This window comes from Stegostoma tigrinum, chromosome 32 (assembly GCF_030684315.1).
Source record: "Stegostoma tigrinum isolate sSteTig4 chromosome 32, sSteTig4.hap1, whole genome shotgun sequence".
Classification (NCBI taxonomy): Eukaryota; Metazoa; Chordata; class Chondrichthyes; order Orectolobiformes; family Stegostomatidae; genus Stegostoma; species Stegostoma tigrinum.
The window spans coordinates 6210138-6235721 of record NC_081385.1 but is presented as its reverse complement, the minus strand read 5'-3'; the positions used below and the strand labels follow the sequence as shown (position 1 = coordinate 6235721).

Sequence of the window (25584 nt, the reverse complement as noted above, 5' to 3'; positions counted from 1 at the left end):
GTCCTCCAGTTTGTGGGTGGTGTCACTGTGACACTAGAGGAGTCCCAGAATGGACATGTCATCCAGGGAGTGGGAGGGGTAATTGAAGTGGCTCACGACTGGAAGGTGTTGTCATTTGTCGTGAACTGAGTGCTACAAAGCGGTCTCCGGGCCTCCGCTTGGTCTCACATCGAGAGCGGTGGATGCCGTAGAAATGTGAGTGTTTTCTTTGTGAGTTTTGGTGAGGAGGAGGCTATCTGTGAGCCTCCCCTGTACCAGGACTGAGCTTGGGGGTTGGTATTGGTGACTGATTCTCCCTGACTGTATTGTTTGAGTTTACGCATTGAGAGAGTGAGGCATGTCTTTGTCGGTTTCTGTTCTCCTTAACAGTTCAGTCCTGTGCTGGCGATTGGGTAGCTTAGGGTTTTAGGTCCAATTGTTGATATATGAGTTTACTTGAGGTACTTAATTAAACTTTTGCTCCTCCCAATTTGAGAGGACACCCAGGCTACATAATTGTAATAGTGGACTTCCAATTTATTTTTCATTGTTGAAGAAACTGTATTTTACAGCTATGGAACAGTCCATAATTCCCAATGCTTTGGCTTCTGACAGTCTCTTTCTCACACCCTCCCCTCTCTTTAGTCCAAATTGGCTCTGCTATGGAAGTTATGGTATCACCTTACGTCATTGGGCTGAATGGTACATCAGCCAAACTGAGCTGCACCTTCAACTCCTGTTATGACGTGAGTGAAAAGCAATTCTCCTTAAATTGGACCTACTCTGAATGTGACAACTGCACTGAAGATCTGGTAAGTGATTTGCACTTTGCTGTATAATTTAACTGGGAGATGGAAGGTATTTTCATTTTGGAAGAGCGTCTCCTTGGGTATCAACCCATCTCCAGACTTTCTTGGCTCCCCAAAGTCCTTGAAGATGTTGGTGCTTCGCATATCCATGCCCATTTCTCTCAATTCCCTGTGTTGCTCTCTCCATCTAGTTTCTGTCACTTGTGGTAGCCATTAAACTGTTCTTTACAATGTCACAAATCATATCCAATATTCCTGTGACCATGGTAAACTATTCCTCTCTATCTTAGTTGACCTGTCTACAGCTTTGCATCACACAATCCTCCAGCAAGTCTTCTCTGTCATCCACTATAAGGGAGTGGCCTACAGTGGGTTCAGCTGCATAATCATATCATAATTTTATGTAGTCACAGCATCTCCTGTAACAGTTCTTCCTCCCACTCTCACAGTGCTTCCCCTGGAGCTGCACAAAGATCTAACCACGTCACTGTCCTATTCATCATTTACATACTGTCCTTCAGTAACATAATCTGAAAATGCACCATCTAGTACATTGGAAATGCTGAGATAATGGGAACTGCAGATGCTGGAGAATCCAAGATAATGAAATGTGAGGCTGGATGAACACAGCAGGCCAAGCAGCATCTCAGGAGCACAAAAGCTGACGTTTCGGGCCTAGACCCTTCATCAGAGAGGGGGATGGGGAGAGGGTTCCGGAATAAATAGGGAGAGAGGGGGAGGCGGACCGAAAATGGAGAGAAAAGAAGATAGGTGGAGAGGACGGTATAGCACAACCAGCCCAGCTCATCCCCTCCCCCCACTGCATCCCTAAACCAGCCCAGCCTGTCTCTGCCTCCCTAACCTGTTCTTCCTCTCACCCATCCCTTCCTCCCACATCAAGCCGCACCTCCATTTCCTACCTACCACCTCATCCCACCTCCTTGACCTGTGCGTCTTCCCCGGACTGACCTATACCCTCCCTACCTCCCCACCTGTACCCTCCTCTCCACCTATCTTCTTTTCTCTCCATCTTCGGTCCACCTCCCCCTCTCTCCCTATTTATTCCAGAACCCTCTCCCCATCCCCCTCTCTGATGAAGGGTCTAGGCCTGAAATGCCAGCTTCTGTGCTCCTGAGATGCTGCTTGGCCTGCTGTGTTCATTCAGCTCCACACTTTATTACACTGGAAACGCTGAGTTCTGTTTCAGCCCTTCTTTCGAAATCACTGATTTATCAGACTTCTTGTCCAACATCCAGCCAAAAATGAGCCAGATTTTCCTATTAATAAACGTCAGAAAGAGTGACGTGATTGTCTCTGTCCCTCACCTGAGGCTATTCACAGGCTCTGTATCCTTTGTGGTCCTCCTACTCAAATCCTCTTCATCGCAAAGACCACTGCCCTCACCTTCCGTGTGTCATCTGTCTGCACCCATCTTATCTCAGCTACTGCTGAAATTGTCAACCCTTGCTTTTGTAACTTCTGAACTCAACAGCCTTCCCACACTTCACCTTTTGTAAATCTAAGCCCATCCAAAATATAATTGATTTTTTAAACTTGCATTCATTATTCACCTCTGACTGACTCGGGTCCTGATTCGGCCTCTGATCAATTTTAAAATTCCCATCTTAATGTTCACGTATCTCCACACTACATCCCTTCCCAAAGTTGCACCCTTGAGATCCACTACCCTTTGAGATCTCTGTGCTGCTTCAATTCCAGCCTCATTTTGTGCACCCCTCACTCTCAGATATTCACAGACTGCTGTGCCTTCAACTGCCCAGACTCAAAGCTGTGGAATTCCGTCCCTAATGTCTCCACCTTTTAGGCTGGTTTCTCATCGCCTTTTGGTTATCTTCATCACATTATCTTCTTCCTTGCGTTGGGATCAAATTTACTTTGATCATGCCCCTGTAAAGCACAAAGAATTGTATTTATTGCCTTAAAAGCACTGTATAGATGCAAGTTCTTATAATGACTGTGAACACCACATTTAAGACCAGCCAGGCTGGTCTATTAGATTGATACAGTGAGACAAATATGTCATAAAATTGTCACAACTCCAAAGAAGGCAATTCAGCCCACAGTGTGTACACTTGCATTCTGAGCTTTTAATAATGCCAGCCTCCTGTCTTTTTCCCCATAACCCCGGATTTTGTTTCTGTTTAAATAATCATTTAATACCATTTGGAATGCCTCAATTGTACCTGCCTCCACCACACTTCCAGGCAGTGCATTCCACACCCTAACTACTCGCTGGCTGAGAATTTTTTTTTCTCAACTCATATTTGCTTCTGCAAAGCACTTTAAAACTGAGCCCTTTGCTTCTTGCTCCATGACAAGCAGGAACATGTTTTCCCTAACCATTCTGCACAAACTACTTGTGGTTTTGGAAACTTCAATTTGATCTCACCTTAACCTTCTCCTATCTAGGGAAAACAGTCCCAGCAGTGCCACTCCTGGAAACTTTCTCGTAAACATCTTCTATGTTCTATCTTACTTATTTGAAGGCTTCCTGAAGTGTGGCACCCAGAAGTGTGTACTGTACTCCACCTGATGTGTAACCATTGTCTAACATACTTTCGTCATAGCCTCCCTGGCCTCCCTGGTCATGTACTTTATGCCCATATTAACAAAGTCTGCTTATGGCATGCTTTAACCAGCTCTCTCTACATGCCCTACTACCTTTACTAACATATGTATACATACGCCCAGTTCTCTCTGCTCCTGCGTACACTTTAGAATAGTACTCTTTGTATTTTGCCGTTTATGCATGTTCTTTGTACCAAACTGCATCAGCCCGTGAAGGGGTGATGCAATTTTCCTGGTGGCTGAAGTCTGCTACTAGCAGATCTTGGGGCAGACCATAATGTCTCCCTTAGCAACCACAATTTGCATTTATGCAGTGTTATCAACAGAGACAAATACTTTTTTCATTGAAATAAAACAAGATTCAGCAGTGAGCCACGTAGAGAGTCATTAGGGCTGTTGGCCAATAGCTTGAAGGGAATAAGCTATCAGGAACATTCCTTAGAAGGGCAGCAGGAGCTGGAGAAGCAGAGAAGGTTTGGAAATAAATTCCAGAGACTCGGATCTCAGCATCTGCCAATGGTGATACTGTGAAAAGTGTGAATGACAGATTGGAAGCACCAAGATCTCAGAAGTTTGTAGGACTGAAGGTTATTGCAGAGTTTGGAAGTGTGATGCAATGGAGAAATTGGACGACAAGGATGAGAATTTTCACATTGGCTCCCAGTCATGCAAAATTCCATGCATATTTCTCTTTGTAGGCACAGGGGCCATGGTTGAGTGAGAATTGGTGTGTATGTTAATGTACTGGTTGCAGTGTTTTGGATGAGTTCAGGCAGAGTCTTTGGGTCAAGAAAAGACTTTCAGTGGAGATGAATTGACAAAAGCTTCCACACAACCATTTACCTTTTTCCCTTTTCTTTCCCCCACAACCTTATAGCTTGTTCAGTTCCGGCGCAAGGTTATCATCCCCAGAGATGACCGCTTTGCGGGCAGGGTGGAGTGGTCAGGGAACCTCAAAAGGAACGATGTCTCTATCACAATTCACGACATCCAACTCAGTGATGAAGGCTTTTACAACTGTTCTGTGTTAAATCCTCCTGACAGACATAACGGGTGGGGACTAATCCACCTGCAAGTGGTCACAGAAGGTATTGTAAAATAATGTTGTCGTCTCCATCAGTTTCTGTCCCATCTTTCACTTGCCTGCACATCCCCTTTCTGTGACTGACCATTGCATTTTCTCTCTTTGCAGTAATACTTCCTGCTCTTCTGTGTTGTGTTTTCAATATTGTCTGCCCCACTGCTGACTCACTATCTGTATAATAAAAAATTTGGATTTAATGCAGATTTAGAAGTGGTTATATGACTCTCGAAGAGACAACAAAGCAGGTCAACATGGTGGCTCAGTGGTTAACACTGCTGCCCCACAGTGCCAGGGATCTGGGTTCGATTCCAGCCTCGGGTGACTGTCTGTGTGCAGCTTGCGTAGACTGTCTGTGTGGGTTTCCTCCCACAGTCCAGGGATGTGCAGGCTAGGTGGATTAGCAATAGGAAATGTGGGGTTATTGGGATATGGTCATGGTCTGGGTGGCATGCTCTTCAGAAGGTTGGTGCAGACTCACTGGGCTGAATGACCTGTTTCTGCACTGTAAGGACTTTGTGAAAATTAAAATAAATTTGAACCTCCTACTTGACAAGGTCCTAGTTGTTTCGTGAAGCAGAACTGTTGAAGTTTGGCAGGAAGAGGAGGAGGAGAAAGCTGCCTCTGGGATTGAAACTAGGCTCACTCCCTGACTGCAGAGGCCTTGTCTCTCTGATAGCCAGGACGTAACCAGTATCATCCACGGCTACTCAGTGCTCTCCAGGCCTTCTTTTTAACCCCACTCCTCATCCTTATAAACCTCAGCTCATCCAAAACTCTGCTGCCCATTTCCTGCCTTTCATCAGTTCCTTATTCAGTTTCCTAATCCTTGTCTGCCAAAGCCTCCTGTTTAATATTCTCAGATTTTCTATCTCTCATTTTCTCTGAAACCTTTTCCATCTCTGTCACCCTTCAAGGTCTTAGCCCTATAATCCTATCCTTTGCTGTCTTCCTTATATCCTTTGCTCTGGCAAGGTTTTTCCCTCAGTTGCCTAAATGCTGGCATTTCTTCCTTAAACATATCCAATTCTTTATCCTTTGTGAGGGCATTCCTTAAAATCTACCTTTTTGACCAAGCTTTTGGTCCTCTGTCCTCATATCTCCTTACATGGCTCACTGAAACCTCAGGACATTGGTAGTAGTGTGAAGCTTTAGTCCACAGTGGACTGTAGAGCTCTTTCTCCATTAGAGAGAAAGAGACAGAGACCACTGTTTCTGTAAAGATTGAGGCTAACTACTGCATAGGCTGAGGTGAACAAGCAGGATCTCAGAACTATGTCGGTTGATACAAGGATCAAATCCGGGCTTTCGGCTTTATTTTGCATCGCTCTCCAGCCACCTCAGCTAACTCACCCCCTTACTATATCAAAGGTGCTGTACAAATGCAAGATGGCCTGTACCTTCAATTCCAATCTTTGCTCCTATATTTGTTTTGCTGTTCATTGTCTGTCTATCTCAGTGGGGTGGCTGGTGCTGTTAACATGGAGGTGTGTGAGCACTACCTTCAAATGCAACAATTGGAACACGGGGATTTTAGAATTAGAATTAGAGTTAAAATTAAGTTTATTTTCATGTGTACTCAAGTTACAAAAGAACAAGAGTACAGTGGAAGTGTACAATGTCTCCAACATACAGCGCTACCTTAGGTACGAATCTTAGCTACAAAAAAAATGAAGAAAAAAAAATTACACTGCATTACAGATATATGTGGTATATGCTAGGAAAGTAAGAAATAAAGCTGAAAAGGTAGACGTTACAGATTTCTGTGCATCTATAAAATAAACATTGAGCTCCAGTTGATTTCTGGTAGGCCCCTATCACAGCCAGTATGACACCTGACTATCTGGTATAACTCAGAGTTAGTACAGAGTGGTGGGACACAGCAGGTCAGCAGCATTAAAAGAGCAGGAAAGTCGACATTTCAAGTTTATACCCTTCATCAGGACTCAGGTACGATTTGTCACTGATGGAATTCTGAACTGACTTACTGCTGATCACAAAATCCCGTCAAAATGCTCTTATTTAAACATGTAACAGGAAGCCTCTTGTTCCTGGATGTGTTTGTTTTCTCCAAATGTGTGCATTTGCCACAACACTTCCTCTGCACAGTGTGGGAACGTTTCCCTCACCCAGTGATATTTACCTTGCAGTTCCCCCTGAGCGTGACTCCACAGTGGCTGTGATTATAGGGGCATCAGTTGGAGGCTTTCTGGCTATCGTCATTCTTGTCTTAGTCATCGTGAAGTGTGTGAGGAGGAAAAAGAAACAAGATCATCATTCTGAAGATCAGAAAACAGAAGAGGAAGGAAAAACAGATGGCGAAGGCAATCAAGAAGAAGATGAAAAGTAAGGCTCTCTGTCAGAACTAAGTATGAGCTTGTACTTCCTCAGACAGCACCTTCCAAACCCATGACCGCTTACATCTGGGAGGACAAAAGCAGCAGATACATGGGAACACCACCACCTGGAAGATCTCCTCCAAGTCACTTACCATCCTGACTTGGAAACACATCGCCTCCTTCACTGTCGCTGGGTCAAAATTCTGGATTTTTTCTTTTCTGATAATGTATTCACACCAGCCAGCGATGTCCACATCCCCAGGGGCATTCAAAAATGAGTGAAAGAAAAGGTATTGGCTACGGCTCAGTGGAAACTCTTATTTCTAAGTTCTAAGAACTCTTATTTCTAAGTTTGACCCCAGCGATAATGAAGAAATGCCGATATATTTCCAAGTCGGAATGGTGAGTGGCTTGGAGGAAAACTTGAAGGTGGTGGTGTTCCCATGTATCTGCTGTCCTTGTCCTTCTAGATGGAAATGGTCCTGTCTTTAGAAGGTGCTGTCTGAGGACCTTTGGTGGATTTCTGCTGTGCATCTTGTAGATGGTACACACTGCTGCTACTGAATGTTGGTGTTGGAGGGAGTGGGTGTTTTTGGATGTGGTGCTAATCTAACAGGCAGCTTTATTTTGGATGGTATCAAACTTCTTTAGTGTTTTCAGAGTTGCAGTCATCAAGTGAAGTGGGGTAATCCATGACAATCCTGCTTTGTGCCTTGTGGAATGTGGACAGGCTTTGGAGAGTCAGGAAATGCAGAATTCTTAGCCTCTAATCTGCCCTTGTAACCGCAGTAATTATTTGACTTGTCCTGTTCAGTTCCTGGTTACAGATAACCCAATCCCCACTCTCTGATATATTGGCAGTTGCTGTTTATAGGATACTACTCCAAAAGGCACTATAACAATCCAGCTTGCCCCTCCAACACAGAAGAAGACACATAATGTTGAGCGCAAGAGAGCATATATATTGAATTGTTTTTGTTGTAATTGTCAAGTTCCCTGACATTGTGATTGAAGTTCATGCATTGTTCTGGTCCAATGCCATTTCTGTGTTTTTTTGCCCACAGGCAGCACTAAACCAACACAGGAACTGTGAGCAAAGGTAGAGGCTGACAGTGATCTGCCTCTGGTGAGAACTGTTGGTCTCCGTGCTTCGTGGGATATTTCCGACTCGTCCCTGTGTTAGACCCATTGCCTCATCACATGCAACATGAGCGCTGAGATAATTCTGCTGTGCTGTGAAACCATGCTAACTTCGCTATGCATGTCATCAACCTCCAAATCACACATTGGTGTAACTAGAAAATACGGAATTACCCAACGAGACCATAAGCTTCACATCATCGCTGTGTATATTGCACTACAAATCATGCCAAGTCTCCTACCAGTGTGGTGATTTCTAACTGGGGATATCAATTGTGCATGTTTCAACAGAGTAGCAACGCTGTACCTTCTAGTATCAATAATGCACACCCAGGCTGATTGCTGCATGGCTTTCTAACACACTGGTGAGGGTAACTTTAACCTAATCACTCGGCAGCATTCCCAAGGGATTGGGTGCAGTGTTGGTTTTACATCCCTCTCAAAATCAGCCTTCAGTTGGAAGTAAAATCAGGTGAGCTACAAAACCAGCAAAAAGTGCAAGACTAGGAGGTCTTGAGGAGATACAGGTGAACAGATCATTAAAATGTCATGAACAAGGAGAGAAAATGATGGAAAAGGCTTTTAGAATGTTGGCCTATGTATCCCAAGGACCTTACTGCAAGTGGGTAGCTTTCGTGGTTAAACCACTCCTGGAGACACTGTAAGCTTTTCTGGACACAGGGCCCTCGGTTAGATCTTGACATTAGGGCAGCTGGCAGTGTAGATTTCCCAGAAAGATACCTGAACTCAAAGGGTTAAATCACAGGGAGAGCATGCATAGACATGGCTAGAGATTTGGATGGTTAAGGACTGACTTGATCAAAGTTCTCAAGATATTAAGGACAGCAGATAGTGCTGAGAGAGAGAAGCTATGTTTTATTGGTTGTGAGCCTAGGGCATAGTCAAAAAATGAGAAACTGATCTTTCAGGAGAGAAGTTAGGAAACATTTTAACACATGAAAAGGGCAGTTGAAGTTTGGAATTTTCCACAAACAGAAATTAATGCTACATCTATTGTTAATATTAACTTTTGATAGATTTCTACTAACTGAAGGCATTAAAAGATATGGAACAGGCAAAGACAGAGTTAGTTAACTCTAATTAGTTATGGAGTTAACTTTGTTCAGGCAGAAGTTTTTGATAGGGTTTTTATTGAATGGCCTCAGGGCTCAAGAGACTAAATAGACTCTTCCTGTGCACCCAATCCCCTGTTTCCAATGGGCGGGTAAGGTCAAAATTGCCCTCAAGATTAATATTGTTGCTGACTTTGTTTCTTTTTAAACAATGCCACTAGACATCTGCTGTAAAAACTTGGGAGCTAATGTCTGTACTGATATGGTTAACAGGTCCAGAATGTATAACGGTGTACAGTGTTTTTTTGTCCATAATCCCTGTAAGTCTAAGAGTAGGGGAAATTCTGAAGATGGTGGTTTAGACATGGTGGTTGACAATTGGCCACTTCAAAACATCTACTGCTGCCTTTCTCCCTTGGAAGAAGAGTGAGTGCAGGCTGTTTCCATATGCAGGATGAATGGGTAATGTTTTGTCGAGAAAGTAAATTAATTCAGTCTTGTACTGCGAGGAACAATCCTCAAACAGAAAAGAACATTTTTGGAACAGTTTTTCAGCAGGATTAGATTTGTTGAAGTCAGAATATATTGACTGGTCAAAAAATAGTCTAAATTTATTATTCTGGTCATCAACGGGGGAGTGCTGCAAGAGGATTTTCATAGTCCTCTGGGAATGACCAGGAACTTCCCACAGTCAGGAATTCCTATCCCAAGTGCTGCTTCCAGTAGCTTGACAATCTCTGACTCAATGATATCACTGCTTTGTGTTGACTGGAATAGCAGACATTGATCTGTCTGTTAATAGTCAACTGTTACCCAGCAGTGGGAGCCAGAAACAGATGAACCTGTTGTTTGTTTTAAATAGAATTATTTCCCCAAACCATTCCCATGGAGATCTCAGCTGTTCCGGCACAAAGCCATCATAGACATGGAACTGAAAGCAACCAAGGGGCAAGGTGGCTCTGTAGTCTGACAGGAGGAACAGAGACTGGGAAGTGGGGTCTTGGTGAGGGGAGAGGGGAATGTGAACTTTGGGAAAGGGAACACTGGGGGAATGAAGGCTTGGGATCTTGGGGTCAGTGGAAATTGGGGATTTCTGGGTTAGGAGATAGGGGTTCAGAGGAGAAGGGAATTCAAGAATGAGGTGGGGTCAAAATCTTGCGGAGACTGGACAATTGGGGATTTTTGGGAGTAAAAAGGAGAGGGGAGCTCAAGAGAAGGGGACCGGGGAATGTGGGGTCAGAGCAGGGGAGAGAGAGGGAGATAGGGGATTCAGGCTGAAGGGATACAGAGAGGCTGGGGAATGGGGACTTCAGGAAGTGGGACACTGGGGAATGAGAGCTTAGGGTCGACTGGGGACTTGGGGCTTTTTGGGAAGCGGGACAGGAGGTGAGGGCTCAGGGAAGACAGAGCCTGGGGGCCTTCACTGTGGTGAAGAGAGAGGATCTTCCCACTGATAGAGTGAGCGATTGAGAAATGGAAAACCAATTTTTTTTTTGATACAGTGCCTTTCAGAGTAGTCTCTTATAATTCTTTTTATAAACAACAGGAAGGAGGAAGGTCCTGAGACTGAGGGCAGTTAGACCTTAAGACAGACACAATAAGAACTGTCGATGTTGGAGTCAGAGCTAACACAGTGTTGGAACTGGAGGAACACAGCAGGCCAGGTAGCATTGGAGGAACTCAAAAGTTGACATTTCGGGTCAGGACCCTTCTTCAGAAATAGGAAGGAGGCTGGGACCTCAGAAATAACTAGAGAGCGGAGGGGTGTGGTTGGGGAAGGTAAGTGCGATGGTGAGATGAGTGCAGGTATTGGTCATTGAGTTGGGAGGAGCGGATAGGTGGAAGAGAAGATGGACAGGTTGTGTCAGGTTGGGCATGAGAGAGAGGGTTGGTCATGGGATGAGGCCAGGAGTGGGGAGATTTTAAAACTGGTAAAATCTACATTTAGGCCATTGGGCTATAGGCTCTCGAGGCAGAATATGAGGTATTGCTCCTCCAGTTTGAGGAGACCCAGGATGGACATGTCATCTAAGGAGTGGGAGGGCAAGTTAAAATGGTTCGTGACCGGAAGGTGTTGTCGTTTATCCTGAACAGAGCACATATGCTCTACAAAATGGTCTCAGAGGCTGCGCTTGGTCTCTTCGATGTAGAGGAGGCCACATCGGTAGCAGCAGATACAATAGACTACATTGATGGATGTGCAGGTGAACCCCTTGTCTAATGTAGAAGGTTTGCTTTGTGTCTTGAATGGAGGTGAGGGGGTAGGTGTAGCACTTCCTGCGAGTTAGTGAGGAGTGTGGAGCAGACGAAGGAGTTGCAGAGTGGAAGGTAGATGGGGTGAGGAAGAAAATATCTCTTTGGTTGTGGGGTTGGATTGCAGGTGGCAGGGAATGATACATTGGATGCAGAGGTGGGTGGGGTGATATGTGAGGACGAGGGGGATCTGTTTTTGTTGCAGGGATGGGCTGTGAGGGCAATGTGTGGGAAAGGCAATGGATGCAGTTAGGGCATTTTTGATCGCTGGAGGGATGAAGTTGCAGTTCTTGAAATAGGAAGACATCTGGGACGTTTGGGACTGGAATGGCCCATCTTGGGAACAGACGCAGCGGAGGCAGAGGAAGTGGGAGTAGGGGAGGTTTCAGGAAGGTGGGTGAGACTTGCCCCCACACCCAGCTCCAGCCTAGCTACCAACTCTACACCCGGTTTCAACCCCAGGCACTGCCTGGTATTCACTGTTTGCGCCCCCCGCCAAGACCAGCCCCTCACTGAGGATGAACAATCAGTCCTCAGTAAGGGACTCACCTTCATCCCCCTCCACCCACACATCAACGAATACCACTCACGCCTGGACATCAAACAGTTTTCCGCTGCCTCCGCCTCCACGCCTATTTCTTTAACCGTACCCTCCCACCTCCAACACACCCCCACCTCCTGGGCATCACCCCAAGGCCTCCTACCCTCCCTCAACCTCTTCATCTCCAACTGCTGTTGCGACATTGATCGCCTCAACCTCTCCACCCGTCTCACCCACTCCAACGCCCCCCCCCCCCCCCCGCCCCCCACCACCCACGGAATGTGCTGCCCTCCGCTCCCTCTGCTCTAATCCCAACCTCACCACAAAACCCGTGGACAAGGGAGGCGCAGCTGTAGTATAGCGCTCTGACGTCTACATCGCCAAAGCCAGGCACCAACTCTCCAACACCTTCTCCTACCGCCCCCTTGATCATGACTTCACCCCCAGCCACCAAAACATCATCTCCAAAACCATCCACAACCTCATCAGTTCAGGTGAACTCCCGCCCACAGCCTCTAACTTCATTGTTCCCCAACTCCGCACTGCCCGCTTCTATCTCCTTCCCAAAATCCTCAAACCTGACTGTGCCAGCTGACCCATTGTCTCTGTCCCACTGAACTTATCTCCGCTAACCTTGAGATATTGGTGGCTGGTTGTGTGGTGCAGTGGGGGGAGGGGACGAACTGGGCTGGTTTAGGGATGCAGTAGGGGAAGGGGTGCAGTGGGGGGAGGGGACGAACTGGGCTGGTTTAGGGATGCAGTAGGGGAAGGCCTCTCTGATGAAGGGTCTAGGCCCGAAACGTCAGCTTTTGTGCTCCTGAGATGCTGCTTGGCCTGCTGTGTTCATCCAGCCTCACATTTTACTATCTCCGCTAACCTTGACTCTGCTTTCTCCCCGGTCCAGGAACTCCCCATCTACGTACGTGACACCATCCACCCCCTCCACCTCCTCCAAGACTTCTAATTCCCTGGCCCCCAGCGCCGCATCTTCACTATGCATGTCTAGTCCCTCTACATTTGTATCCCTCATGCAGATGGCCTAAAAGCCCTCCGCTTCTTCCTTTCCCGCAGGCCTGACCAGTCCCCCTCCACCGACACCGTCATCTGCTGAACCAAACTAGTCCTTACTCTTAATTAATGCTTCTTTAACTCTTCCAACTTCCTACATTCTAAAGGGGTGGCCATGGGTACCTGCATGGGCCCAAACTATGCCTGCCTCTTCGTAAGAAACATGGAAGAGTCCCTCTTCTGCTGCTACACTGATGCTAACCCCCACTTCTTCCTCCACTACATCGATGACTGTATCAGTGCTTCCTCGTGCTCCCATAAGGAGCTTGAACAGTTCATCAACTTAACTAACCTTTCAACTGGACCATCTCCGATACCTCTACTTCTGTCTCCTTCTTGGACCTCTCTGTCTCCATCTCTGGTGACCGCTTTGAAACTGATACCTATTTCAAGCCCACTGACTCCCATAGCCACATAGACTACACATTCTGTCACCCACCTTCCGGCAAGAATGCGATCCCCTACCACCAATTCCTCGCCTCCACTGCATCTGCTCCCCAGATGGAGCGTTCCACTCTCAAACATCCTAGATGTCCTCCTACTTCACGTACCACAACATCACACCCTTTGGTTATCGAAAATGCCCTCAACTGCATCTCTTACATTTCCCACACCTCTGCCCACACATCTCCTGCCCCCAACAAAAATAAAGACAGAATACCCCTTGTCCTCACATATCAGCCCACTAACCTACGCAACCAACGAATCATTATCCACCACTTCCGCCACCTACAATCCGACCCCATGACCAAAGAGATATTTCCCTCCCCAACCCTATCTGCTTTTCATAGAGACTTCTCACTCCGTGACCCGTGACTCCCTCATCTGCTCCACAATCCCCACTAACCCCACCACCCCGGCATCTATCCCAGCAACCACAGGAAGTGCTACACCTGCCCCTACACCTCCCCCCTCACCTCCATTCAAGACACCAAGCAAACCTTCCACATTAGACAGGGATTCACCGGCACATCTGCTAATGTGGTCTACTGTAGCCGCTGCTCCCGATGTGGCCTCCTCTACATCGGTGAGACCATGTGAAGGCTAGGAGACTGATTTGTAGAGCATCTGTGCTCTCTTCAGGACAAATGACAACACCTTCCAGTTGTGAACCATTTTAACAGTGACATGTCCATCCAGTGTCACAACAATGCCACCGGCAAACTGGAGAAGCAACACCTCATATTTCACCTCAGGAGCTTGCAGCCTGATGGCCTAAATGTGGCTTTTACTAGTTTCAAGACCTCCCCCCCCCCGGCCTCATCCCATGACCAACCTTCCCTCTCATCCCTGCGTCCTTGACCTGACACAACCTGTTCATCTTTTCTCCCACCTATCCATTCCTCCCACCTCACTGACCAATCCCCACCACTACCTACCTGCACTCACCTATTGCCATCCCAGCCACACCCCTTCTTTATTTATTCCTGAGCTCCAACCCCACCCCCATTTCTGAAGAAGGGTCCTGACATGCAATGTCAACTTTGCTGCTCCTCTGATGTTGCCTGGCCTACTGTGTTAGATCTTGAGATTCTTCACCACATCTGGTCAGTGATAATAGAATAAATGTAATTTTGAAGGGAAGTGTAGGAATACAGGATCATGTGATCAGACATCACATGGTCAGCACATAATGTGATCGAACCTCCTGGAATGCCTCCAACCAGAGATAGCAGCCCTATTTTCCTGATCTCCCAATGGAAGTAGATTGGAATTCTATCCTGACTTCTCCTGGGTTGTGCAGATGCTATCCCATATATGAGATGCTTTGTATCAAGTTAGCAGAGTGAGAAATAGTCTGAACCTCTGCCTCTCTGTCACTTCCTTGCATTGCTGTATTTGGAATACCCCTTCGGGCTTCAGTGCTCCAACTAACCTTCAGCCCCTTACCAGCTGAGCTGCACTTGTTTACTGGAACAAGTGTGCCAGACTCACTCTGTACAGGATGTGCCCAGGAGCTGTTCACAAACAAGATTGAAATAAGCCACTTATTTTATTTGAGATGAGTGTGCTTCAGCCTGAAGGTCACTGCTAATTGCAAACACTTTTGGTGAGTGTGCAATTGGAACAGATAGGGATAAATCCGAATGATACCTGGTTAATTTATGCAAACTAGGGATGCATTCCTCTGCATTTAGAAGATTGAGGAGTGATTTGATCAAAGTTCTGAAGTGATGTATAGTTGAAGCAGGTTCACAGTGCCAAAAATTATAGGCAACAGTTTGGCGTATTAACTACTGCCCCACCTCAAATACTGCAGCGTAAAGGTCAGTAGCCAGCCAACTGACTGATTATAAGCCCACCCCACAAAGACTGTGGGGGTGGGGATGGTGTTACTAAACAACTCTTAATGGGAATTCTGCCCATCAATGGGAAAGTGTCCCGTTATCTGAACTTTGACAGCACCAGAGCTACCTAGAGGACACTTTTGGAACTGCAGGCAGGTTTTCGGAGGCCCAATACTACCCCAGACCAGGTATATCTGAGGGCCGGGCTTTGGGCAGAGGATAGGTTTTAAAGAACAGCAAGGGGCAAGGAGGCAAGGGGAAATGCTATATTCCTGATAAGCAAGGGGTCTCTCCAATAATAGTAACCCTTTATTACTGTCATTTTAAACACTTTGTGAAGAAAGCGTGAATCCCACTTATATGCCCACCATATTAAGACTCGGGCTGTATGGTTTTGAATTTAATTAAGCTTTTAACAAGTTCAGTTGACCTTTAATTATATTTACATGGTGGGCAGGCTACCAGTTTTGCCCCACCCTCTATTATGGGGATAAGCTCAGTGATTGGTTTTAAGTTGAGCACCTTCCTTCTATGACATATCCCCTCCACCCCAACTGGAAATAAAAGTTAACTTAATGATGACCACGTAACCACTGTCAATTATGTAAAAATTCATCTGGTTCACTAAAGCCCTTGAAGGAAGGAAAACTGCCATCCTTACTGGCTCTTGCCTACATGTGGCTCTAGACCCACAGTCATGTGGTTGACTCTTAACAGCCCTGTCAAATGGTCGAGTGAACCACTCAGTTCAGGAGTAATTAGGGTTGGGCAACAAATATGGCAAAGCCAGTGAGAATTACATCCCATGAATTTAAAAAAACCACATTTAGCAGAGGCACACAATGCCCAGCCCAGAGAGGTAGAGAGGGAGCCAAATGTTTGCGGGTAGACTCAAAATCCCAGTGCCAGTCCTTTTAGGAGTGGGGTTAAAAAAGTTTATCAATTTGAAACTCACTTCAAAAATCAGAAAATGATAAACTTTTGTTCACTTGGTGTGTAAAGGGATATGGGACAAAATCTTGCTGGAGTATCATCTGTTGGCTGGAGAACCAGTAATAGAAACCCACAGTACCTCATTTTGGGAAAGCCCTCTGAACCCCAAGCCCAGGCCACCAGAGGATCTTCCCCTGGGGCTGACAGCCCCCCCATTAGTCAGTCAGAGGTCTGGCATCTCCTGCACTCAGCAGGAGAAAACCACGGCTGTTAATGGTAGGAATTCCCAAGAATCACAGTGGAGCCAAGACAGAGGTAAGTAACTCATTTGAGGGTTTTCCTGGATTGGGGTTCGCGGGGCCAAAAGCAAGGCAGGAAGGTGGTTCCTTGCAGGCTCCCCACTGTCCCATGTCCAGTCTGTCAACTGGGTATTGACTACCTTTGATCACGGGACCCCCATCTCTGAGATGTCAAGATGCTCACATCTAGCACCCACACTGAATAGCTACAGACCTACTTGTAGCTGGGACAATTCTAACAATGGGGACATGTTGAGGTCCTTAAGCAAACACTAGTTGGCCCCAGCCAGCAACGATTTGGCAAAGTTGACCACAGGCTAGCCATCTCAAAATTAGTTCTGGCAGAGATGGGAAAGCAGTGGAGTTCTGAGGCTGTCTCAATGCCCCCGCGTGAAATACCCATCCCACCTCCAAACTCACCAACTCTGAGAGTGGGAGATTCTGTTTGGGGAGCTACATCACAGGTCTCTCTAAATGGTTGAAAAGACTTGATGTTGTGAACGGCTCCCTCCTACTCCAGATGGGAAAGGCAATTGTAAGTTGGATGTTTTAGTTACAATCGGGCCTCAGCTCCTGACCCTTTTGGTGATGGAGGGCATACTTACAATTTAGTTTGAGCTGTCGATTCTGAGTTGCCGTAATCCAGGCAGTTTTATTGCAGGACATCTGACCTCCCTACAACCCAATGCACGCCACCAATGCCCCACCCCCCACTCTATCTCTTGTCATTATCTGTCCCACATATCCATCACTGCAGTGCCCTCTCTTACCAGAGGCAACAGGAAAACAAATAGATTCTTTGTGCCTAAATGGATTGTTCTTGATGAAATATCAAATACGTTTTGATTCTTTCTCATCCATTTTGATATTTTTATAACCAATGAAGGTGTTCGAAGGAAATGACCACCATTTGTAACAAGATGATATCCTTCCTATGGGATTCAGCTGATGACAACATCTAGGAGACATTGTTTAATTGCTGGAAACTCCTCAACAATCTGGGAGGAAATAGTGAACTTTGTTTTGCTTGACAAATAACAGACTTCCTTTTTACTTCTATTTCTGTAAACCTCCCAGTTTCAACACACCAGCAAAGCCTCCATCCGAGTCCTCTTTGTAATCTGTGTGATATCCCAATGGAACTATGCTTTTAATTCCACTCCAAATAGCCACCATAAATCTCCTTCCCCAATGCTGAAGTACGCATTGACTCATTTAAACATTTTGTCGACTCATGTCAGAGGGTTGAAGTATTTGAGAACTGTTACTGTTTTTATATATTTTACATGGTGTTTTCCCCCTTTGGAGGGGGGATGTTTTCAGTACTGACAATATTATATGAGGGGATTGTAAGGGCTACTGGATAACCATTAGCTGTTACAAGGTTAGAAATAAAGTAAATGTGATTCAAATAACAGTGCTCAATGTTCTGAAGTTTCTTTTATATTTTCTTCAGCCTACCACCCCAGCCATAATTGAGAAATGGGGCCGATGCTGTAACTAAACTGTGTTTGCATTTGCTATCTTTGACGTTGAATATAATGGGTACCAGTGAGCTATTTTAACAGTAATAGCATGTTGCTTCAGTCTAATGCGGCCCATACCTGATCTACACACTATCCGAAGTTTCTCCCCAGAATCATTGATCCCTTCAGCCCTAAGAATTATATCTAACTCCTCTTGAAAACATTCAATGTTTTGGCCTCAACTGCTTTCAGTAGCAGAATATTGGACAGGATCATCTCTCTTTGGGTTAAGAAATTTCTCTTCACCTCAGTCCTAAATGGCCTACCCCGTCCTCGGATAAGGAGACCAAAATTGCACACAGTACTCCAGATGTGAACTCACTAATACCCTGAACAATCATAGTAAGACACTTCACTGAACTGGCTCTGAAACAATCAATTTGGCCATGTGTGTTGGTGTCCGTTTGGCTGTCATTTTTCCCATATTACAGCGTGTGCTGGCAAAAGTTCATAACTGCTTCATTGGCATTTATATAAATGACTTAGGGTTTTCAGAGATTGTGAAAGATATCTTGCAAATGCACGAAAGGCCAGTTAAAGCTCTTAGAAACAAAGCAAAATACAAGATAACAATGTGAGGCACATGTTGATGGTAAAAACAGATTTATTCGCCCCCTTGGTCCAAGAACTCCCTACCTACATCCATGACACCACCCACGCCCATCACCTCCTCCAGAACTTCCAATTCCCTGGTCCCCAACACCTCATCTTTACCATGGATGTCCAGTCCCTATACACCTGCATTCCCCATACAGATGGCTTAAAGGCCCTCCAATTCTTCCTGTCCCACAGGCCTGACCAGTTCCCCCTCCACCGACACCCTCATCCACTTAGCCAAACTCGTCCTCACCCTCTACAACTTTTCTTTCAATTCCTCCCACTTCCAACAGACAAAGGGGGTGGCCATGGTCACCTGCATGGGTCCAAGCTATGCCTGCCTCTTTGTAGGTTACGTGGAACAATCCCTCTTCTGTAGCCATGCTGGCCCTAAACCCCACCTCTTCCTCTGATACATTGATGACTGTATCGGCGCCGCCTCATGCTCCCAAGAGGAGCTCGAACAGTTCATCCACTTCACCAACACCTTCAAGCCCAACCTTAAGTTCACCTGGACAATCTCTAACACCCTCTCTCACCTTCCTGGACCTCTCTGTCTCCAATTCAGGCAACCTCCTAGAAACCGATATCCATTTCAAGCCCACCGACTCCCACAGCTACCTGGAATACACCTCCTCCCACCCACCTTCCTGCAAAAATGCCATCCCCTATTCCCAATTCCTTCGCTTCCACCGCAAATGCTCCCAGGATGAGACATTCCACACCCATACATTTCAGATGTCCTCATTTTTCAAGTACTGCAATGAACACCCAACAGTGGTTCAGAACACCCTCAACCGTGTCTCCCGCATTTCCCGCAACTCATCCCTCAAACCCCCTCCCCGGAATAACAATAAAAAAGAATCCGCCTCATCCCCATGTACCACCCCACCAACCTCCGGATCCAATGGATTAACCTCCGACACTTCCGCCATCTGCAATCCGACCCCACCACCAAAGACATTTTTCCATCCCCACCCTTGTCTGCTTTCCGGAGGGACTACTCTCTCCATGACTCCCTTGTCTGCTCCACACTTCCCTCCAACCCCACCACACCCGGCACTTTCCCCTGCAACCGCAGGAAATGCTACACCTGCCCCCACAACTCCTCCCTCACCCCCATCCCAGGCCCCAAGATGACTTTCCATATTAAGCAGATGTTCACCTGCACATCTGCCAATGTGGTATACTGTATACCCTGTACACGGTGTGGCGGCCTCTATATCAGGGAAACCAAGCGGACGCTTGGGGATCGCTTTGCAGAACACCTACGCTCAGTTCGCAATAAACAACTGCACCTCCCAGTTGCAAACCATTTCAACTCCCCCTCCCATTACATTTACGACATGTCCATCATGGGCCTCCTGCAGTGCCAAAATGATGCCACCTGAAGGTTGCAGGAACAGCAACACTTGGGAACCCTGCAGCCCAATGGTATCAATGGTATCAATGTGGACTGCACAAGCTTCAAAATCTCCCCTCCCCCACCGCATCCCAAAACCAGCCCAGCTTGTCCCCGCCTCCCTAACCTGTTCCTCCTCTCACCTATCCCCTCCTCCCACATCAAGCCGCACCTCCATTTCCTACCTACTAACCTCATCCCACCCCCTTGACCTGTCCGTCCTCCCTGGACTGACCCATCCCCTCCCTACCTCCCCACATACACTCACCTTAACTGGCTCCATCCCCGCCTCTTTAACTGGTCTGTCCCCTCTCCACCTATCTTCTCCTCTATCCATCTTCTATCTGCCTCCCCTTCTCTCCCTATTTGTTTCAGAACCCCATTCCCCTCCCCCATTTCTGAAGAAGGGTCTTGGCCCGAAACATCAGCTTTCCTGCTCCTAAGATGCTGCTTGGCCTGCTGTGTTCATCCAGCTCTACAACTTGTTATCTTGGATTCTCCAGCATCTGCAGTTCCTGTTATCTCTTATACTCAGACTTGGTAACACCAAGAATTGAAAAATAATTTAATTTAAGTACACTTATTGTGCTTTAACAAGCAACCACAATAACAGGACTTGGGGCTCCTTATTTGAATAATGTTTTGGTAAGGAATCAGCAAGCATGGTTATTTAGGGTGGGTTGTAAGACATCAGCCCTATACTAATTAAAAACCAAAAGAACTGCGCTGCTGTGAATCAGGAACAAAAACAAAGTTGCTGGAAAAGCTCAGCAGGTCTGACAGCATCTGTGGAGGAGAAAACAGATTTAACGTTTCGGGTCAGAAGAAGGGTCACCAGACCCGAAACGTTAACTCTGTTTTCTTCCGTCACAGATGCTGCCAGACCTGCTGAGCTTTTCCAGCAACTTTGTTTTTATATCAGTCATATCCTAACCTCCATTGCCCTATTATTTCCAAACAGGAAGAAAGAAAGACAAATATAACATTCTGTTTGTTGCGTTCCTTACCCGCTGTCCAAGCATGAGACCATTTTGTCTCTGTGCCACCTTATTTAATTAGCTCCAGTTTATCTCAAGCTGCCCTTGGAATGAGAGTTGCTTCCTGGCTGAGGTTTGAGTTACTGTCTGACATTGAGCAGGTACCTATTTCTAGACTCATGTCCCTTGCCCTCTGAGCAGTCCGCAATAGATCCTGAGCCAAGCAGCCCTCACTGTGCCACATACCAAAGCAATCTATCTGGACAAGTAAACATTTCTGCTTACCGCAGCTCCTTGTCTTGATCCTGGCTCACTTGGAACTGCTGGGTTCTTATTTCGTGGGTAACAGCTGCCTGTTCCTTCATGATGTGTTTAAGGTGTCAGGGCTGTGCAGACGAGTGTAACTTTTATGCTGCAAGAGAAAATATTGAGTCCTCACCAGCGATGATTCTAATTGTCTTCCTTCACTCTATTGCCTGATTCCAACATAATGGTCCCACAGAAATGAAAAGAGCTTTCAATGCTGTGATCAGTCATTTTTTGGTTAGGTATAGAATATGAAGGAGTAGGGAAGTGAAGATGAGCAAATGGATTTGACATCAGCAATGTCATACTTTTGTAGATAGAAACAAAAATTAGGACAACTACCTTTTGCCATTGGTTGATTTTAACCCAAACTAACTACCATCTTGTTATCACTTTCAGGACCATATTCCGTTATCCCAGCCACCAGATCCCTGGTAAATCCGTCAACTCTACACTTTCTAAGTGTCTCAACTCAACCTTTCCAACTTTGCTCAAATTCCTCAACCTACTCCGGAAGCAAGTCATCAAATGCTACACCGCAATGCTATTTCCTGACAAGATTGGATTATTGGCTGTGTCCTTTGTGAAATCTGTTGGGATAGCTAGAAGTTTGTCCAGTTGCTATGATTTGTGCCAAAACCATTATTCTTATCTCCTGGGAACACTATTATAACTGTACTGTGAGTTGCTTTGTTCCCTGGGCCTTGGGTGTCTATACTGCACTCTTAATGGCTGTTCCCTCTCTAACTTCACTGCTACCAGTCTGGATCCATTAAAACTCCAGTTGTTCCTCAACATGGAGTAAGACTGTCACTCCCTGCAATACTGCAAACTCTTCATTTGCTCTCAGATTAGCATCATATCAAATTCATCTCTCTTGGGGCAGTTTCTCTCCTGGGCTTCCTGAACTCTTGATGTTCTCTCATTCACAGGTCTTCAGCTGTAATGCAGCACTGATGTGCATTGCTGTCAGAATCATCTGACCAGTAGGATATCATTGACTGTGAGGACTATGTCTTAAAGCTGTTAATTTTAATTAATAGGAGAACTTCCTCATTAGCTTAGAGGGGTGACAGAAGTTGTCACAGAAGCATAATTTTGGGTCACTTTGTTTAAAATTTCAATGGGTTGTTATACTGCATTGAAGGTGCTACATAAATGCAAGTTGTTGTTGGAATCATGAGAACCTATCACAAAAGGAAATGGTTCAAAATCTGTGGAGGATGATGCTCAATGGGCCAAATGATCTTGAGCCTCCTATTCTTCATCAAGCCCTTGTGCTTCTCACTAGATATCTGTGCTTTCAGGTGCAGACACAATGAGCTACATGACCTCCTTCAGCACTGTAAACATCCTGTGCTTCTGAAGTAATGAATGTTAGTTAATTTTATTAATTGTTTCTACGATTCTAATTGCTTCTTTAGAATTATAGACTGGCACAACCTGGTAGGAGATCATTCAAACCATTATAGGCAAAATGTTATAGTTATTCTCTTACATGGGCATCAGTGACCTGGCAGGTATTTATTGCCAATCCCTAATTGCTCTTGAATTGAATTGAATGAACCACTAGGCTACTAAGATTTAATCACACTATTGTGGATCTGGAGTCACATGAAGGCCCGACTGGGTAAAGATGGCTATTTCCTTTCCTAAAGGGTATGAGTGAGCATTTGAGTATTCATAACCCTCAATCACCAATATTGAGGCCAGCTTTATTTTCTGGAATTACCGAAGAAATTTTACTAATTACCAACTTGGGTTTTCAACTCACACCCCCAGATCCTAGTCACCCTTGATTACTAATCCAGTGACCCTGCCACCATGCGAATCCTTTCAGAATTAATTTGATAACAAAAGTTCAGTGCCTGCAGAGTTAATTGCACGAAGTGACCTCTGGCAATGTTCCTGTAACTGAGATGTAAGTGCAGTAAATAGAGATTAGTTAATGCACGCATCAGATGGAAGACCAATGAGCAACTGTCAATGAACTATGTATATTATTAATGCGTTGTACATTAATTCTACATCTGAAATATCTAAAGGGTACTTCAGTGTGTTTATTTGTTTTTTTTTTATTTATGTCACCCTCTTTGTATATACTCAATCAAGATTCTTATGACCTTAAGAGCTGGACGTTTTATGTTGTGAGCGATGTCAGGCACGTTTTCAAATCTAATCCTGGTCCTAAAGGGAAGCCAAACTGACAATGAAGTTGCACCCTGGCATATCAATAATTCTTTGAATCTAGCGTAATGTGGAGAACGAGTAAGAATATGGGAGTAAATGGATAATTGAGAAGATGGTGATATTGTGGTAACTGAGCATAAGTATAGGGCTAAACCTCTGGGGCCATGAGTTCAAATTCAACCAAAGCAGCTAGTGGAAATTCAATTAAATTCATAAAAATCTAGGGTTTCTGTAATGGTGATAATGAAACTATTATTGTTTGTTGCAACGTCCCATCTGATTCACTAACGTCCTTTCAGGAAGAAAATTTACCATCCTTTCCCTGTCTAGCCCTCTTGTGATTCCAGACCTACACAGCATGGTTTTGGAGAAGTGGTGACATAGTGCTAATGTAGTGACTAGTAATCCAATCACCTAAGACTAATATTCTGGGGACATGGTTCAAATCCCATCGTAGCAGGTGATGGGATTTGAATTCAATAAAAATCTGGAAATAAGAGTCTAATGATGGCCACGAAACTGTTGTCAATTATCTGAAAATCTCATCTTGTTCAGTATTACCCTTTAGAGAAGGAAATCTGTCATCCCTATTTAGTATAACATATCTGTGAATTCCGACCCACAGCAATATGGTTGACTCTTAACTGCCCACAGGGCAATTAGAGAAAGTCGATAAACACTGCCACAGCCAGTGAAACTCACATTCATGAACAAATAAATGTCTCAACTGGTCTCTGAAATGGCTGTTACAAGTTACTCAGTTCAAGGTTAATTCAAAATCCTCGCTTTGGCAGAGACAGTCTTGTCAAAGAACTAAAAGGGATGAGAGGGACCATTTTTCCAGTATGGAGGAGGCTGTGTTCCAACCGTGTAGCAATTGCATTCGGTCCTATGAGGGTCCCCAAACCTCCTGTGCTGGAAAGTTTTGAAAATTTGCTGCCGTCACAGCTGTATCTCCTAACTGTCCAACTTACTCTCAGTCTCCATCTCTTTGATGGTCACTTGTTCTGGTATCCAAATTTTGTTCTGTTCCAATTTTAAGAGATTGGTTTGGAAGGAATAGGTGGGTATGGTAGCGTCCAGGGGATTGGGCATGTTGGCACCAGCCCTGGGAATGCTGGAAAACACGGAAATCAATCTGATAGACAGTGGCGTTGTAGATTCCAAAAGAGGAGGTGAAGGGAGATGCTGCTCATTAACATCCTCAACTCCTTCATGTAAAGTGACAACTTCAGGAGACTGTTGAAAACTCAATGACTCGGATTTCGTGAACTTTGAAGTCCCCCATGAAAAATGATCGACAAGCTTTCCCTGAGACTATTTAATGTCAACACCCCAGTGCTACAGAGCAAACGGCTGGCCATCCTGCAGCACCTCCGACTGCTGCTAGTAGAGTCCAGGTGGTCATCCAGTCACTAGACTTCACCTGCATCATCGATGCGGATGGACAGTCCAGAGGGGTTGACAGCAAACTGGACACCATGTCCAGATTCCTGATGGAAACAGTTATGGTCGCTAAGCTGAACAACATCTTCAGCATTCACTGCGTAAAAGTAACTTTCCTCACGTTGTCATTGATTCAGTTTCCATATTTTCTGATCCCCTTAAATCTGTGCCCTCTAACCATTCTGTTTAGATCTCTATAGATCTTGGAAACTGTTACCCAATCTCCCTTGAACATTGAGATAACAAAGTGTGAAGCTGGATGAACACAGCAGGCCAAGCAGCATCTTAGGAACACAAAAGCTGACGTTTCAGGCATAGACCTTTCTGATGAAGGGTCTTGGCCCAAAACGTCAGCTTTTGTGCTCCTAAGATGCTGCTTGGCCTGCTGTGTTCATCCAGCTTCACACTTTGTTATCTCGGACTCTCCAGCATCTGCAGTTCTCATTATCTCCTTTGAACATCCTGCAAAGAGAATGACCTTAGCTCTCCAATTTATGCAGTAATTGAAATGCCTTATTCTTAGAATTGTTCCTGTGAATTGTTTCAGCAGCTTCTTTAAATCCTACACATTTTCTCAAAAGTATAGCACACACAGTTAAGACTTAACCATGGTTTTGCAAAGGTTCGCAATAAGTTTCCTGCTTCCAGGGTCTATGCCTCCACAGGGCGTTACTGAATTGTGAACAGGTTCCAATCTCGAGTCTATTCGCAAATCAATTTGTCCATAACTCGAAACACAATGCAGGAC

At 45.3% G+C, this 25584-nt stretch overlaps 1 protein-coding gene across 6 annotated transcripts in view; it reads left to right on the top strand.

Annotated features, from left to right (window-relative positions):
- scn2b (sodium channel, voltage-gated, type II, beta) overlaps positions 1-22527 on the top strand; it is a 41508-nt gene extending 18981 nt beyond the window's left edge. The window contains exons 2-6 of one of the 6 annotated variants that reach the window (XR_007250545.2): positions 625-791; positions 4255-4465; positions 6609-6804; positions 7862-7923; positions 21600-21689. Coding sequence is in view for 4 of the 6 variants with exons in the window: in XM_059638951.1 (XP_059494934.1) it covers positions 625-791; positions 4255-4465; positions 6609-6804; positions 21600-21873 (848 nt within the window). In the remaining 2 variants the exon portion in view is untranslated. Of the gene's footprint in view, positions 1-624; positions 792-4254; positions 4466-6608; positions 6809-7861; positions 12048-17278; positions 17808-21599 lie in introns of those variants that run through there. The other 5 variants (XR_009442863.1, XM_059638951.1, XM_059638952.1 and 2 more) reach the window with 5 other exon arrangements.
- Positions 22528-25584: the final 3057 nt, after the last annotated feature.